The sequence below is a fragment of the Choloepus didactylus genome, chromosome 2 (assembly GCF_015220235.1).
Source record: "Choloepus didactylus isolate mChoDid1 chromosome 2, mChoDid1.pri, whole genome shotgun sequence".
Taxonomy (NCBI): domain Eukaryota; kingdom Metazoa; phylum Chordata; class Mammalia; order Pilosa; family Megalonychidae; genus Choloepus; species Choloepus didactylus.
Genome location: NC_051308.1, coordinates 165,087,009 through 165,105,131, shown reverse-complemented (window position 1 = coordinate 165,105,131; position 18,123 = coordinate 165,087,009). Strand labels below are relative to the sequence as shown.

The window sequence follows — 18,123 nt, the reverse complement described above, 5'->3', positions numbered from 1 at the left end:
TTCAGCAAGACCAAGTCAGTGAATCAAGAACCCGACAGCCCTATGTTTGGGTGTTTGAGTAGGGGATGGGTAGGGTAATGCACACGGAAAATTATGTGCAGTATGGCAGATGGATAAAAATACCCTATGGGGTAGAATCAATTCTATGGGACCCTGTCTGAGTAAGAGATTAGTCAAAACTAGGAATACCTAGAAAGGTTTTCGTAAAGTTGTGCACTGAGTAATGATAAGATTTCTGGCAGCAGAACCTTGCAAAAGGTGGCAAGAATATTGTGTGCAAAGAACCAAAGAATATCCATCTAGATTACTGACAACTTTACATACCAGCCTAAGGCATGTGGACTAAAGGCAATGGGGAACTATTAGCACTGGAATTAAGAAAGCAGTCTCTGGACTCCGGAATGTGAGTTCCAGCTCTGTTATTTAGTGGATCTTGGGTAAGCCGTGGACAAGCTATGTAATCTCTCTATGCCTCAAATTTTCCAACTTTAGAATAAAATAAATCATATACACACTCACACATATGCATGCACACAGACGCAAGCCTTACTGAGTTGTCTGAAGGATATTAGACATGCTAATACGTGGAGAATGTTTAGATTAGGGTCAGCCAGGGATATACTAAGGAATAAATGTTAACATGTATTTTTGTTATTAATAGTTCCCATTCTGAGCTAGGTTTTGGCTAATTTACCCAGGATAGACTAAAATGAAATGGGAGAGAGGTGCAGCAGGATGAAAAGTTGGGAGGCAAATGTACAAGAGGAAGCCTAAAATGAAAATGTGAGCTTTGGTTATGTTAGAAATAGTTTCAAGTTCTAGCCCCTCCAGTAAATAGTAGCTTACGGTCTTGGGCTAATCACTTAACCTTTCTAAATGAATCCTACTTTCCTTCAAGTATAAAATGGGATAGTAAAATGAAGTTGGTTTAAGGAGATTGCGTATTAAAGGATTAGTGAATTTCAAAAATAGCAGGTTCTCAATAGATTGTGAATTTTTAAAAATTGCTTTAATTATTTTCTTAATAATACTAGAACCTTATCAAGGAATAGCAAAGAACTGATAATGCAAGTGGAGGAGAAGAAATAGATGATATTATTTATGGAGGTGTAAATCTGGTATAAATTAAATAATCTAGACTAGGGGATGATGAATCTATGAAAAGATAATTCTTTAATACTCAGTGATTGACAGCTGATGATAATTTTGTTTATTTCTGTTATTGCCTTGTTTACAATGTCAACCATTTCTTGCCATGCCCTTTTGTTTTCCCTCAAATGCGATTTGGCAAAATTAAAGGGCTGCTTGATAGAAGCTTGAGCCCACATTAAGATGCCTATGCCCATTCCCCTTCATTTAAAGAAGTACCTGCTTGTTGGCACATCCACAACACAGCCACAAGCAAGTTCCTTCCATTGCCAGGAAAACTTGTTGAATGATTACCATGGTCCATATCGATCTCTCCCGTATCTCACCAGTATCACTCATATTCAAATAAATATTGTTCTTTGTCATTTGTTTTATCTTGTTTTCTCCTCACTGATAGTACAGAGGACAATGGACAGCACATATTTTCTTTGTATTGCCATCATGCCAAGAGGACCCAGTTAGCATGATGACTGTAATAACAGGGCTTAGCATCCTTACCTATAGAATATTCTCAAACACAGGATAATGATTTTCCAATCAGTAGGTCACTGCTACCTCCAAAATGGCAAGTGGTGATTGATTTTGACAGGACCAAGTAATACTTGGTTAAATATAAACATAATTTTTTTTATGCCATAGCTTACAGTAATTTTAAGATTTAAAAAGGATTTGATCTATTACTCATTTGTCCATTCTAGAATCCTGAATTATAAATGCTGGTGTCTGTGTTGGTGATTGTGAGGGTGGCATGGTTGGTCCCAAGATAGTGCCCTATATTGGCAAGTCCTAAGTCCTCTGTTATGGAGGGCTGGAAGGGTCTGATCACCTATTGGTGATCACTTTGGTTTACTTTGGTTCTGATTACTGCTGATAGTCTTGGCTCAAGAGATGGTTTCTACTTAGATGATATGTGAGGTTTTCTTGACATTCATTAATGTTTCATTTTTACCTTGGGCCCCTCTACTCTTTAGAGAGAGGGAGCCATGTCTCCATTCAACCCCACCTCCATTTAACCCATTCTCTTAATTGGACATAAATTCACTTGACCTGACATCCTCCTGTTATAGGGCAGCCCTACAACTTCTCTCCACTTCTCTAACATGTTTGTGCTCACAGAATAGCTGACTTCCTTGGATATTCCACCATCATTTTATTCCTAGGCACACTATAAAATATTCCTTTTCCTATTTCCTGGCAAGGGATACCCCAGTAAGCATCAGCCTGCAATCCACTCCAAATAGACACAGGTGCTTATCTCTATGTTTACATTTGGCCCAAAGTCAGGGGACACATCAAGCTCTTATAAAAATTTTACTCTTCTCTTCTTATATACAAGGGAAACATAAAGATTCCACAGTGCAGCAAGCATTCAATCTGAGATTAGGATGACAGATTTTCTTTTATAATTTCTGAAATCGTTCTCTACAAATTTTCTTGGAGTGCGCCTACACAAATTGTCTTTAAAGGATGGGGAGCATGCACCTTTTTTTCTGAGTGTGGAGAGAAAAAAAAAGCTTTTCATAGAGAACACTATACTCCCTCAAAAGCCAAGGATTCCTAAATCTGAATCCTCTTGTGGTACAGCTTGTCTTGATCTCTCTTTGTAAGACCTGTGAAACGTGTGAGGCCTCAATTGTAGGTGGATCTTTTCTGAATGTTTGTTGTGCATCATCTCTTTGACTTTATCTTTGAACTAGATACTACTTTGTGGCAGCAGGAAAAGTTTCACTAAACACTGTGTCAAACAGCTGTAAAATAATAATGTCAGCATCAGCACAGGGAGAACCAGAGTAAATGAATTCACTTCAATTCAATAATTTTTATAGAATGTCTATTTTTAAAGATACTAAAAAAAGATAAACAGCATTTAGTTTTAGAGTAACACTGATAAATCACATAGCCTGATCTTCTGGATCTTCAGAATGATAATCATACTGAGAGTCTACTGAAGATGAATTGGTTCATTAATTCCAGACTAGAACAGTTTGGCATTCTTATTTAGGCTTCTAGGAAAGTTTGCAGGACTCATTTTCAGATAAACCCACCTAAAGTCCATGGAATTTACTATAAGTTATTTCAGTTATCTTATCCCTGGAAACAACTTGCTTTGTTGCGCCCTTTGATTCCCGGGAATGTTTTCCTCCTTTTATTTTAGAGATGTATGCTGCTATTTTTTCCTGTTTTTAGTATAATTTCTAGCCTGCTACTTTTCCAACTATGCTATAAGAATTGCAGTTCCACAAAAATTTCATTTGTAAGAACCAATATTAGGGACTTTCCATTCTGTGCAGTAAAATTAGAAACATGTAGAATCTATCTTCACATGGACACTCACAACAAGCTCACACATGACAATATATGAATGGGGCACTGTTCAGTCTTTATAGTTATGTGGGTTTAAAATTTTGGAATTACAATAAAGTCTGAAATTATATTAGCTGAAATCTAGCCAAAAGTTTCTTTTCATACTGCTAGAATCATTGTGAGAATTATATACAATTATCTGTGATGATTAGGAAGCATAATCTATGAATGCACTTCTTACCACTCACACCATTAAAAAAAAAAAATTGAGGAAAATTCTCTCCTTTGCATTTCAAGTCTCTCCATTTTGCAGCTCCCTTGTAACCATAAAAACACATGGGAACAGAGTAAGAGGGAAGAAAATTTTTAAAAGATAGTAAGCTAATGTCAAAACATATGTGACAAAGTTGTCCAAAAACATTGTCACAATTCCTCTACTGACAATTCATTCTATTCTAGAGCTTTGTCAGACTTCCCAGATTCATAGACAGACTATTATATTCAGAAAGGCTGTTGAAAACTTAGAACACTCATAAATGCTTTTGAGACCAATAAAAATGCCTTTATTTAGGATAGAACATATAATGCTTACCAAATTTGAAGGTTTGAAATCACTTCCAATAGGAATTAAAAGGACCTCTTTCTTGTTGAAATAGAACTAACAACATATGATTGGTCTGCTCATGAGAAATAGTGGGTTCTTGTCTCCAATGTTGCAATTTAGTTTAAAATCACTTTAATGATGACCGGGTACCTAAGGATAATATAACTATAAAGATGACAGTCTAATCTTCAAAGATGACCAGTCATTGATAAAAGATAAACAGCATAAACATCTGAAATGCCAGATTATCAGCTGGCTGACACTCTCTCAGTATTGAAGTATGCTGAGATCCTACTGATAAGTGGAAAAATGCTTTTTCTTATATACCACACATATCATGCAGAAATCTATCCTCCCTAAGAGGTTCAAATAAATTCTAACAGCTTTAAATTTAAGATATGTATCTTTTCTTACTAGTAAGGTAATAATGAAAATGTTACTAAAAGATACTTTTTTTTCCAGAATAAGACCATCTGATTGCTGATCATCACTTTTTTGAACTTTTAAATAAATGTAAACATACATACAAGAATGATTAGACATGCTGGTCCTATAAAACTCCAAATAAAGTTGTTTTCTGTACTGAGCCAACATCTGAAAGGTAAATAATAGAAAAATCTATAAATGTTTCAGTGTACTTCAACAAAGCAAAATTCTCAATGATAAGACAAAGCATATTCAAAATTACATTTTCAAATACAAAATCATCTTAACTTACACTTTGGTGGTGCCATAATATCTGTATCCTAATGCTGCTGAAAATCCAACGACCACAGCTGGGCTTAGGTAGCCAAATATATAAAAATTCTTGTGCAAAAATCCCTTGTTGTAGATGACTCCTACAACAATGAGATAGAGATGTATGCCTTCAATGCACATCCATGCAAAGGCAGCTAAAAAGAAATAATGAAGCAGCCCAGCAATGATGGAACAGAAGAGCTAGAAAGCAAAGAAAGAAATTATCAGCAATGCTTTCTTTAAAATGACCATGACAAAATCTTAGACTTTCTCCATAAATTATGCCACTTTATATAATGATTGATCACACTCAGATCTCCTGTCAAATATCAGTTGTTTAAGAGGTACTACTTTCAGCTGATTTTAATGAACTGGGCTTCATCAGTGTGAAGCATTTGCCAACCCTGTGACTGAATTGTTCCTGCTCTTATCCAGAGATTTATAATTTATATACATCTATGTTATGTGATAAAGTGTGGATTATTCACGTCAAATCCAAGATATCTTGATGACTATTTTATGATGTAAGTTGACTTTTGTTTTGCAGATAGATGCCTTTCCTCTTCTTTATTCAGGCTTAAAGAATGAAAATTATTATTAGCAGCATGCTAAATAAAATGTTATAAATACCTTAATGGACAAATACTGCGTTTACAAAAATGTTGATATATTACAAAGACATCCATTATAGAATCACTTTAAGGTAGTAAGATTTTTAAGCAAATTTGAGATGACTTTCAATTAAACGTTATTTACAAATATTACTACACACCTAGAACTGGGGTTAACTCTATAAGAAATAAGGGAAAAATAAACCTTTATTTGCTCCTGTTTTAATAGAGCTCATGATATTTTTTCATTGGAGGTAAAGCATAATACTTACATACCTATGCCATTGATTAAAACAGCATATAATCCAAGAATACTGAGATTACATCCTAAAATATATTGGAGACTACTGTATAAGGTTGGAGAAGAATTGGATCACTGCAGATCAAAAAAATTAGGAACCACTCTAGTGAGAAAGTGAGATTTGAAATGGGGCTTGAAAATGGGGAGGAACTGATAGGTGAAAGAGTTGAAAATAAATACCATGCAGAATGGTTTTGCAGTAAAGATGATGGTAGGAGGGGACTGAAAGAGTAAATAAGCAATGGAAGACAGTGGGAGGTATAAGAAATTGAAAGGTGTTAAGAATACTCCTGCAAAACAACAACAAAAAAACAGATACAGAGTTTATATTCTATTGTATACCTTTTAAAATAGATTTGTGGCATCAATTTCAATAGAAAACCTTGAAAACTGATTATTAGTTTCAGTCTTTACAAGTTTTCTAAGAAGAATTGAGATATGGAAGCAATTTAACGTTTTGTGGTTATGAGAATAATTCTCCTATCTCCAAGTGGAATTGGTCTAGGACTCCAGCTGTTGCACTACGAAAACATGCTTCCTGTAAACTACTGTCAGCCCATGAGGGAGCTGAGCAGGATTACTAAACATCCCTGTTCCTGGGAGAAAAATTTCTTTAGTGGGCACATTTGGCTCAAGGACTCCCCAAACAATTGCCTGACAACCTGGCCAAAGTTTCTTTGGAACTGTGCTGTGATGTAAGATGCTTTCACCTGCACTATTTCTTCCCTCTCTCCTTCACTTGGAGAAAGTGTGTTTTGTTCTAACTACTGTTCAAGCCTCTCCTGTCTCATTTTCTCTTACAAACGTTTTCCCTAATAATGTATGTATGTTTAATGCCATTTTAATGTCTGCTTGTTGGAGAAACCAGACTAACACAGTATGGAAACTATCGGGTATGAAGCTAGATCAGTCATCGTGGGAAATGGATAGCTAGGAAAGTGTAGCTACTAGTAGAGTCAATTCAATATATTTCACCCTCTCAACTCTAGCTGCTTTGATATTCAGCCCCTCTGTTCAGGTAAATGTTATTTTAAATTTCTTTAGTTTGCTGTAAAGTTTTAATTTGTCCCAATAATTTGTGATAATGAGGGACATTTTGGTTAATGCACTTAATTAGTAGGTTGCTTAGATATGGTATCATTATCAGACTTAGAAAGGACAGCTTAGGAATAATTTATACAGTACTTCTGCCCCATTAAACCCTTAATAGTAATTCATGTTTCTATGGCATATATATTTAGGAAAGTACAGATTTAGGGGGGAAAAAAGAGAGAATAAGGAGTCTACATTACATACCTTATTAGTATTTGTATTGATCCCAATGAGGAAAACAATTTCAGCAAGGAATAGGCTACAGCAGAGATTTTTGTGAATTGTAGTCCTGGTACTTTGAATTTCACTGAAGAACCAGAAGGTAAAAATGCATATGGCAAGGCAAATCAGTGAAATAATTATTCCTAGTTGAGTGATCCTTGTAAGAATATTATAATCTTTAATACCCTAGGGGAAAATAATAATAAAGCTGTTAAGAGAATAACTAAGTAACTTGTCAAAAAGGAACTACAATATATAATGAACTTACTTTTTCTGTGAAACATTAATCAAAATGTTCATAAAATGTAAAAATATCAATGTGCACTTAGGTAAGAAAAATTTGTACTTCTGAAAATGTTCAATATTCAGAGAAATCTGATATAAATCATGCAGCATTTTAACTGTTCTGTAATTAGTGATTTTTTTCCCTAGGCATAGTATATATATTAATTTACAATTTAACAGTGTTATTGTCATCAGTTTCATTATAATAGAAAGGCAATTCATTACTGTAATGTGAAAATGGTTAATAAAAATAGATTTGTCAGTGGTAAGAACAAGCCTTGTTTCTTTGCAGTGATTATCTAAAACACATTAAACAAAGATATTAGAAATGCTGAATATATGGAATATCAAATCAGTATAGTTCACAGACTTTGAAATGGACATGGTTGGTTTTATTCCAAGTAGATGAATATATATTTTTTAATACAGAACAGAGGCTTCGCTGCTTATTTAACATTCAGAAAATTGTCATCTTTAAAATATATGGCTGATTATATTTGGGCAGATATATTTGATGACTTTGTAATCCTAATGATGGGTTCTCATTGTAAGAGGAAATAATATTTTGATACAGTTATAAAATAAATTATATGGCAGTTACATTATACAAAATTAAGATACTACTAATACAAAATACATACTATGAAACCACTCACCTTAAAGACACTGTACATGTTCTAAAAATTTGTGGGCTTTTATATTGTTAAAAATATGATATTGATTACAAATGAGTTAATATTTGCCAAATATCAACTATTTTAGGCACTTTGTCATTGGTAAAAATAAACTTTCAATACAAAGAAAAGGCCTTAAATTCAGTGATACATTAAAATTTACAAATGTACATTAAAAGCAACATTCAGAACTAAGAGTCAGTGGATGGATATCTGATTTAGCACAATTTTCTAAATAGTGAAGACAAGATAAGTGCTAGACAAGAATTACCTAAAACCCAGCCTATGTCCTAGAAGGCAGGTAGGAAAACAAAGACTAAAGAGAAGATAATTTGAGGGTTTTATCAAGTACATTAAATATGGTATTCACATGCAAGGAAAACATATAAAATTAATTATTCTCTTGAATGACATGGAAAAAATCACAAAAAGCAACATAAATAGGCAGATATACAAATATGAAGAGAAAATTGCCTTACTATGGAAGAACCGGAAGACATCAAAATTGCAAAATGTGTCAGGTGATTACATTGGCAGGAGGTGTGGGTCTCGTTGGAGAATGTCAGCTCACAGCCCTCCAGAGACCAGCTGCCGTTCATGGTGTCCAGAGAGTAGTTCCAAAATGCACATTGACTCCTTTGCTTATCTGTGATCTGAAAAAGAGAAATTTCACTGATAGATAAAAGAAGAAAAGTTACACACATGCTATTGCCTGTGTCATATATACAATACCATTTTGACTATCAATATGATTAAAACCATGGCTAAATAGTGCAACATCAAATAAAGGCTAAAACACAAACACTGCTGTTATGTGGAGGTATTGGAATTTATCATGAAACAATGCTATATTTTATCAATCCTGTCTCAAAGAGTTGTGGTGAAAATTATTTATTATTAAAATAGATTATGTATATGTCATTTAGACCAGTGTGTGACACATAATTATCAAGGCTTATTGAACATCCACTAGGTCATTGATCCAAGTACTGGGAGCAGGACACTGAACAACACTGTTTGCCTTGTTGACCTTACATTCTAGTGAGGGAGAAGAGAAATTATTAAACAAGAAAAACAAAACTGAGCAAGGGGAAATAAAGTGATCCGAGAAGTTCTTTCCCAAGAGAAGTCATCTGAGCAGAAACCTCAATGAAGTCAGGGGATGAGCCCTGCAGACTCAGGAACAGAGGATTCTAGACAGTTGGAATATAAGACTGAAACATCTAGAAGTTAGTGCAGTTAGAGCACAATCTATAAGGTGAAGAGTAGTGAAGACAAGGTCAGAGATAGAAAAGGGCTAGATCACATAGACCATGGGAGGGTTTGATCAGTAAGTAGTCGAGTTCTCTTTATCTCATTTTTGTATTAAGTAATCATAACACTACATTTAAAGCATTACAAATTTCAATGATAATTTATTGATTGAATATCAAATGCCCTATACTTAGGTCTTGTAGAAAGAATTTTTTTACAATTATATTACAATTTACAGTTAACTAGGTGCTTTCTCACCTATTATCTTGTTTGACCCTCAAAAGAGCTCTGAGAGGTAGGTATTGTGTTAGGAGACACAGAGATGTCAAAAGATACATTTAAAACTTATCATTGAAAAGTGGAGCTCAGAATCAAACCCAAATCTTCCAACTACTAGACATTAAAGAAAATAAGTGTTCAATACCAGGTATGTGACAGGCACCATATGAGGAGCCAGGTATTTTCAGTTAAAAAGACAAAGCAGAAGATGGCAGACTGGTGAGCTGTATGTTTTAGTTACTCCTCCAGGAAAGTAGGTAGAAAGCCAGGAACTGCGTGGACTGGACACCACAGAGCAATCTGACTTTGGGCATACTTCATACAACACTCATGAAAACGTGGAACTGCTGAGATCAGCGAAATCTGTAAGTTTTTGCGGCCAGGGGACCCGCGCCCCTCCCTGCCAGGCTCAGTCCCGTGGGAGGAGGGGCCGTCAGCTCCGGGAAGGAGAAGGGAGACTGCAGTGGCAGCCCTTATCGGAAACTCATTCTACTGATCCAAACTCTAACCATAGATAGACTGAGACCAGACACCAGAGAATCTGAGAGCAGCCAGCCCAGCAGAGAGGAGACAGGCACAGAGAAAAAAAAAAACATGAAAAACTCCAAAATAAAAGCGGAGGATTTTTGGAGTTCTGGTGAACATAGAAAGGGGAAGGGCAGAGCTCAGGCCCGAGCTCAGGCCCTGAGGCGCATACGCAAATCCCGAAGAAAAGCTGATCTCTCTGCCCTGTGGACCTTTCCTTAATGGCCCTGGTTGCTTTGTCTCTTAGCATTTCAATAACCCATTAGATCTCTGAGGAGGGCCCTTTTTTTTTTTTTTTTTAATCCTTTTTTTCTATTTCTAAAACAATTACTCTAAAAAGCCCAATACAGAAAGCTTCAAAGACTTGCAATTTGGGGAGGTCAAGTCAAGAGCAGAACTAAGAGAGCTCTGAGACAAAACGCAATAATCCAGTGGCTGAGAAAATTCACTAAACACCACAACTTTCCAAGAAAAGGGGGGTGTCCGCTCACAGCCATCATCCTGGTGGACAGGAAACACTCCTGCCCATCGCCAGCCCCATAACCCAGAGCTGCCCCAGACAACCCAGTGTGACGGAAGTGCTTCAAATAACAGACACACACCACAAAACTGGGCGTGGACATTAGCCTTCCCTGCAACCTCAGCTGATTGTCCCAGAGTTGGGAAGGTAGAGCAGTGTGAATTAACAAAGCCCCATTCAGCCATCATTTCAGCAGACTGGGAGCCTCCCTACACAGCCCAGCAGCCCAGAACTGCCCTGGGGGGACGGTACTCACCTGTGACATAGCACAGTCATCCCTCAACAGAGGACCCAGGGTGCACGGCCTGGAAGAGGGGCCCACTTGCAAGTCTCAGGAGCCATACATCAATACCAAGGAATTGTGGGTCAGTGGCAGAGACAAACTGTGGCAGGACTGAACTGAAGGATTAGACTATTGCAGCAGCTTTAAAACTCTAGGATCACCAGGGAGATTTGATTGTTAGAGCCATCCCCCATCCCTGACTGCCCAGAAACACGCCCCATATACAGGGCAGGCAACACCAACTACACACGCAAGCTTGGTACACCAATTGGACCCCACAAGACTCACTCCCCCACTCACCAAAAAGGCTAAGCAGGGGAGAACTGGCTTGTGGAGAACAGGTGGCTCGTGGACGCCACCTGCTGGTTAGTTAGAGAAAGTGTACTCCACAAAGCTGTAGATCTGATAAATCAGAGATAAGGACTTCAATTGGTCTACACATCCTAAAAGAACCCTATCAAGTTCAGCAAATGCCACGAGGCCAAAAACAACAGAAAATTATAAAGCATATGAAAAAACCAGACGATATGGATAACCCAAGCCCAAGCACCCAAATCAAAAGACCAGAAGAGACACAGCACCTAGAGCAGCTACTCAAAGAACTAAAGATGAACAATGAGACCCTAGTACAGGATACAAAGGAAATCAAGAAGACCCTAGAAGAGCATAAAGAAGACATTGCAAGACTAAATAAAAAAATGGATGATCTTATGGAAATTAAAGAAACTGTTGACCAAATTAAAAAGATTCTGGATACTCATAGTACAAGACTAGAGGAAGCTGAACAATGAATCAGTGACCTGGAAGATGACAGAATGGAAAATGAAAGCATAAAAGAAAGAATGGGGAAAAAAATTGAAAAAATCGAAATGGACCTCAGGGATATGATAGATAATATGAAACATCCGAATATAAGACTCATTGGTGTCCCAGAAGGGGAAGAAAAGGGTAAAGGTCTAGGAAGAGTACTCAAAGAAATTGTTGGGGAAAACTTCCCAAATCTTCTAAACAACATAAATACACAAATCATAAATGCTCAGCGAACTCCAAATAGAATAAATCCAAATAAACCCACTCCGAGACATATACTGATCACACTGTCAAACACAGAAGAGAAGGAGCAAGTTCTGAAAACAGCAAGAGAAAAGCAATTCACCACATACAAAGGAAACAGCATAAGACTAAGTAGTGACTACTCAGCAGCCATCATGGAGGCAAGAAGGCAGTGGCACGATATATTTAAAACTCTGAGTGAGAAAAATTTCCAGCCAAGAATACTTTATCCAGCAAAGCTCTCCTTCAAATTTGAGAGAGAGCTTAAATTTTTCACAGACAAACAAATGCTGAGAGAATTTGCTAACAAGAGACCTGCCCTACTGGAGATACTAAAGGGAGCCCTACAGACAGAGAAACAAAGAAAGGACAGAGAGACTTGGAGAAAGGTTCAGTACTAAAGAGATTCGGTATGGGTACAACAAAGGATATTAATAGACAGAGGGGAAAAATATGACAAACATAAACCAAAGGATAAGATGGCTGATTCAAGAAATGCCTTCACGGTTATAACATTGAATGTAAATGGATTAAACTCCCCAATTAAAAGATATAGATTCGCAGAATGGATCAAAAAAAATGAACCATCAATATGTTGCATACAGAGACTCATCTTAGACACAGGGACACAAAGAAACTGAAAGTGAAAGGATGGAAAAAAATATTTCATGCAAGCTACAGCCAAAATAAAGCAGGTGTAGCAATATTAATCTCAGATAAAATAGACTTTAAATGCAGGGATGTTTTGAGAGACAAAGAAGGCCACTACATACTAGTAAAAGGGGCAACTCAGCAAGAAGAAATAACAATCGTAAATGTCTATGCACCCAATCAAGGTGCCACAAAATACATGAGAGAAACACTGGCAAAACTAAAGGAAGCAATTGATGTTTCCACAATAATTGTGGGAGACTTCAACACATCACTCTCTCCTATAGATAGATCAACCAGACAGAAGATCAATAAGGAAATTGAAAACCTAAACAAACTGATAAATGAATTAGATTTAACAGACATATACAGGACACTACATCCCAAATCACCAGGATACACATACTTTTCTAGTGCTCATGGAACTTTCTCCAGAATAGAGCATATGCTGGGACATAAAACAAGCCTCAATAAATTTAAACAGATTGAAATTATTCAAAGCACATTCTCTGACCACAATGGAATACAATTAGAAGTCAATAACCATCAGAGACTTAGAAAATTCAGAAATACCTGGAGGTTAAACAACACACTGCTAAACAATCAGTGGGTTAAAGAAGAAATAGCAAGAGAAATTGCTAAATATATAGAGACGAATGAAAATGAGAACACAACATACCAAAACCTATGGGATGCAGCAAAAGCAGTGCTAAGGGGGAAATTTATAGCACTAAACGCATATATTAAAAAGGAAGAAAGAGCCAAAATCAAAGAACTAATGGATCAACTGAAGAAGCTATAAAATGAACAACAAACCAATCCTAAACCAAGTAGAAGAAAAGAAATAACAAGGATTAAAGCAGAAATAAATGACATAGAGAACAAAAAAACAAGAGAGGATAAATATCACCAAAAGTTGGTTCTTTGAGAAGATCAACAAGATTGACAAGCCCCTAGCTAGACTGACAAAATCAAAAAGAGAGAAGACCCATATAAACAAAATAATGAATGAAAAAGGTGACATAACTGCAGATCCTGAAGAAATTAAAAAAATTATAAGAGGATACTATGAACAACTCTATGGCAACAAACTGGATAATGTAGAGGAAATGGACAATTTTCTGGAAACATATGAACAACCTAGACTGACCAGAGAAGAAATAGAAGACCACAGCCAACCCATCACAAGCAAAGAGATCCAATCAGTCATCAAAAATCTTCCCACAAATAAATGCCCAGGGCCAGATGGCTTCACAGGGGAATTCTACCAAACTTTCCAGAAAGAACTGACACCAATCATACTCAAACTCTTTCAAAACATTGAAGAAAATGGAACAATACCTAACTCATTCTATGAAGCTAACATCAATCTAATACCAAAACCAGGCAAAGATGCTACAAAAAAGGAAAACTACCGGCCAATCTCCCTAATGAATATAGATGCAAAAATCCTCAACAAAATACTTGCAAATCGAATCCAAAGACACATAAAAAAAATCATACACCATGACCAAGTGGGGTTTATTCCAGGCATGCAAGGATGGTTCAACATAAGAAAATCAATCAATGTATTACAACACATTAACAAGTCAAAAGGGAAAAATCAATTGATCATCTCAATAGATGCTGAAAAAGTATTTGACAAAATCCAACATCCCTTTTTGATAAAAACACTTCAAAAGGCAGGAATTGAAGGAATCTTCCTCAACATGATAAAGAGCATATATGAAAATCCCACAGCCAGCATAGTACTCAATGGTGAGAGACTGAAAGCCTTCCCTCTAAGATCAGGAACAAGACAAGGATGCCCGCTGTCACCACTGTTATTCAACATTGTGCTGGAAGTGCTAGCCAGGGCAATCCGGCAAGACAAAGAAATAAAAGGCATCCAAATTGGAAAAGAAGTAGTAAAACTGTCATTGTTTGCAGATGATATGATCTTATATCTAGAAAACCCTGAGAAATCGACGATACAGCTACTAGAGCTAATAAACAAATTTAGCAAAGTAGCAGGATACAAGATTAATGCACATAAGTCAGTAATGTTTCTATATGCTAGAAATGAACAAACTGAAGAGACACTCAAGAAAAAGATACCATTTTCAATAGCAACTAAAAAAATCAAGTACCTAGGAATAAACTTAACCAAAGATGTAAAAGACCTATACAAAGAAACTACATAACTCTACTAAAAGAAATAGAAGGGGACCTTAAAAGATGGAAAAATATTCCATGTTCATGGATAGGAAGGCTAAATGTCATTAAGATGTCAATTCTACCCAAACTCATCTACAGATTCAATGCAATCCCAATCAAAATTCCAACAACCTACTTTGCAGACTTGGAAAAGCTAGTTATCAAATTTATTTGGAAAGGGAAGATGCCTCGAATTGCTAAAGTCACTCTAAAAAAGAAAAACGAAGTGGGAGGACTTAGACTCCCTGACTTTGAAGCTTATTATAAAGCCACAGTTGCCAAAACAGCATGGTACTGGCACAAAGATAGACATATAGATCAATGGAATCGAATTGAGAATTCAGAGATAGACCCTCAGATCTATGGCCGACTGATCTTTGATAAGGCCCCCAAAGTCACTGAACTGAGTCACAATGGTCTTTTCAACAAATGGGGCTGGGAGAGTTGGATATCCATATCCAAAAGAATGAAAGAGGACCCCTACCTCACCCCCTACACAAAAATTAACTCAAAATGGACCAAAGATCTCAATATAAAAGAAAGTACCATAAAACTCCTAGAAGATAATGTAGGAAAACATCTTCAAGACCTTGTATTAGGCGGCCAATTCCTAGACTTTACACCCAAAGCACAAGCAACAAAAGAGAAAATAGAGAAATGGGAACTCCTCAAGCTTAGAAGTTTCTGCACCTCAAAGGAATTTCTCAGAAAGGTAAAGAGGCAGCCAACTTAATGGGAAAAAATTTTTGGAAACCATGTATCTGACAAAAGACTGATATCTTGCATATATAAAGAAATCCTACAACTCAATGACAATAGTAGAGACGGCCCAATTATAAAATGGGCAAAAGATATGAAAAGACAGTTCTCTGAAGAGGAAATACAAATTGCCAAGAAACACATGAAAAAATGTTCAGCTTCACTAGCTATTAGAGAGATGCAAATTAAGACCACAATGAGATACCATCTAACACCGGTTAGAATGGCTGCCATTAAACAAACAGGAAACTACAAATGCTGGAGGGGATGTGGAGAAATTGGAACTCTTATTCATTGTTGGTGGGACTGTATAATGGTTCAGCCACTCTGGAAGTCAGTCTGGCAGTTCCTTAGAAAACTAGATATAGAGTTACCATTCGATCCAGCGATTGCACTTCTCGGTATATACCCGGAAGATCGGAAAGCAGTGACACGAACAGATATCTGCACGCCAATGTTCATAGCAGCATTATTCACAATTGCCAAGAGATGGAAACAACCCAAATGTCCATGAACAGATGAGTGGATAAATAAAATGTGGTATATACACACGATGGAATACTACGCGGCAGTAAGAAGGAACGATCTCGTGAAACATATGACAACATGGATGAACCTTGAAGACATAATGCTGAGCGAAATAAGCCAGGCACAAAAAGAGAAATATTATATGCTACCACTAATGTGAACTTTGAAAAATGTAAAACAAATGGTTTATAATGTAGAATGTAGGGGAACTAGCAATAGAGAGCAATTAAGGAAGGGGGAACAATAATCCAAGAAGAACAGATAAGCTATTTAATGTTCTGGGGATGCCCAGGAATGACTATAGTCTGTTAATTTCTGATGGATATAGTAGGAGCAAGTTCACAGAAATGTTGCTCTATTAGGTAACTTTCTTGGGGTAAAGTAGGAACATGTTGGAAGTTAAGCAGTTATCTTAGGTTAGTTGTCTTTTTCTTACTCCCTTGTTATGGTCTCTTTGAAATGTTCTTTTATTGTATGTTTGTTTTCTTTTTAACTTTTTTTTTCATACAGTTGATTTAAAAAAGAAGGGAAAGTTAAAAAAAAAAAAAAAGAAAAACAAGGAAAAAAAAAAAAGATGTGGTGCCCCCTTCAGGAGCCTGTGGAGAATGCAGGGGTATTCGCCTACCCCACCTCCATGGTTGCTAACATGACCACAGACATAGTGGACTGGTGGTTTGATGGGTTGAGCCCTCTACCACAGGTTTTACCCTTGGGAAGACGGTTGCTGCAAAGGAGAGGCTAGGCCTCCCTATGGTTGTGCCTAAGAGCCTCCTCCCGAATGCCTCTTTGTTGCTCAGATGTGGCCCTCTCTCTCTGGCTAAGCCAACTTGAAAGGTGAAATCACTGCCCTCCCCCCTACGTGGGATCAGACACCCAGGGGAGTGAATCTCCCTGGCAACGTGGAATATGACTCCCGGGGAGGAATGTAGACCTGGCATCGTGGGACGGAGAACATCTTCTTGACCAAAAGGGGGATGTGAAAGGAAACGAAATAAGCTTCAGTGGCAGAGAGATTCCAAAAGGAGCCGAGAGGTCACTCTGGTGGGCACTCTTATGCACACTTTAGACAACCCTTTTTAGGTTCTAAAGAATTGGGGTAGCTGGTGGTGGATACCTGAAACTATCAAACTACAACCCAGAACCCATGAATCTCGAAGACAGTTGTATAAAAATGTAGCTTATGAGGGGTGACAATGGGATTGGGAAAGCCATAAGGACCACACTCCACTTTGTCTAGTTTATGGATGGATGAGTAGAAAAATAGGGGAAGGAAACAAACAGATAAATGTACCCAGTGTTCTTTTTTACTTCAATTGCTCTTTTTCACTCTAATTATTGTTCTTGTTATTTTTGTGTGTGTGCTAATGAAGGTGTCAGGGATTGATTTAGGTGATGAATGTACAACTATGTAATGGTACTGTAAACAATCGAAAGTATGATTTGTTTTGTATGACTGCGTGGTATGTGAATATATCTCAATAAAATGAAGATTAAAAAAAAAAATAATCCTTAATGGAAATGTATTGAAGTTGCCTTTCAAGTAGGAATAAAATAAGGATATCTACCAAAAAAAAAAAAAAAAAAAGACAAAGCGTCTTCTCTCAGGGATGATTTCAATATTGGATAACTGCCTTAGGGGGATCTGTACTAAATATAATACTTGGATCAACAGTTGGAGCACAGGTGAAAGCAGACCAAGTTTGACGGGCATGAGTCTGGGAAGACAGTGATGGAGCTATACTTGGAGAGACGAGTAAAGTGTTTCAAGGCTGTCAAGTTCTGAGAAGAAAATAGAAACCCTAGACCCAGTTCCCTCCAAACAGCCTGGGAAATGCCCCGATTCCACCTTTGCAGGAAACCAGATATGACAGAGGAACCAAAGGAACTCTGGTATTAAGGAATCTGCATCAGATGAGAGGGCAGGAGTCACGCAGGAAACAGAAGATTGAGGTCTATCTACACACTGAGCCCCCACCAACATCCATCAGGTTCTCTTAGACCTGGTGAGGGTCACGGTCAGGCTTCTGCCCTTAGGCAAGAGACTAAAAGATTTCCTTCACGAAAGTGATTGGGACGAGAGAAATGCCCTTTAAGG

General features: G+C 37.1%; 1 protein-coding gene across 1 annotated transcript in view; it reads right to left on the bottom strand.

Moving 5' to 3' along the window:
* Positions 1-18,123, bottom strand: part of ADGRL4 (adhesion G protein-coupled receptor L4) — a 114,254-nt gene that overhangs the window by 20,355 nt on the left and 75,776 nt on the right. The window contains exons 10-13 of the mRNA XM_037826825.1: positions 8,460-8,633; positions 7,004-7,207; positions 4,776-4,996; positions 4,585-4,651 (exon numbers count right to left, since the gene is read on the bottom strand). Of these exons, the coding sequence (XP_037682753.1) occupies positions 4,585-4,651; positions 4,776-4,996; positions 7,004-7,207; positions 8,460-8,633 (666 nt within the window). The remainder of the gene's footprint in view (positions 1-4,584; positions 4,652-4,775; positions 4,997-7,003; positions 7,208-8,459; positions 8,634-18,123) is intronic.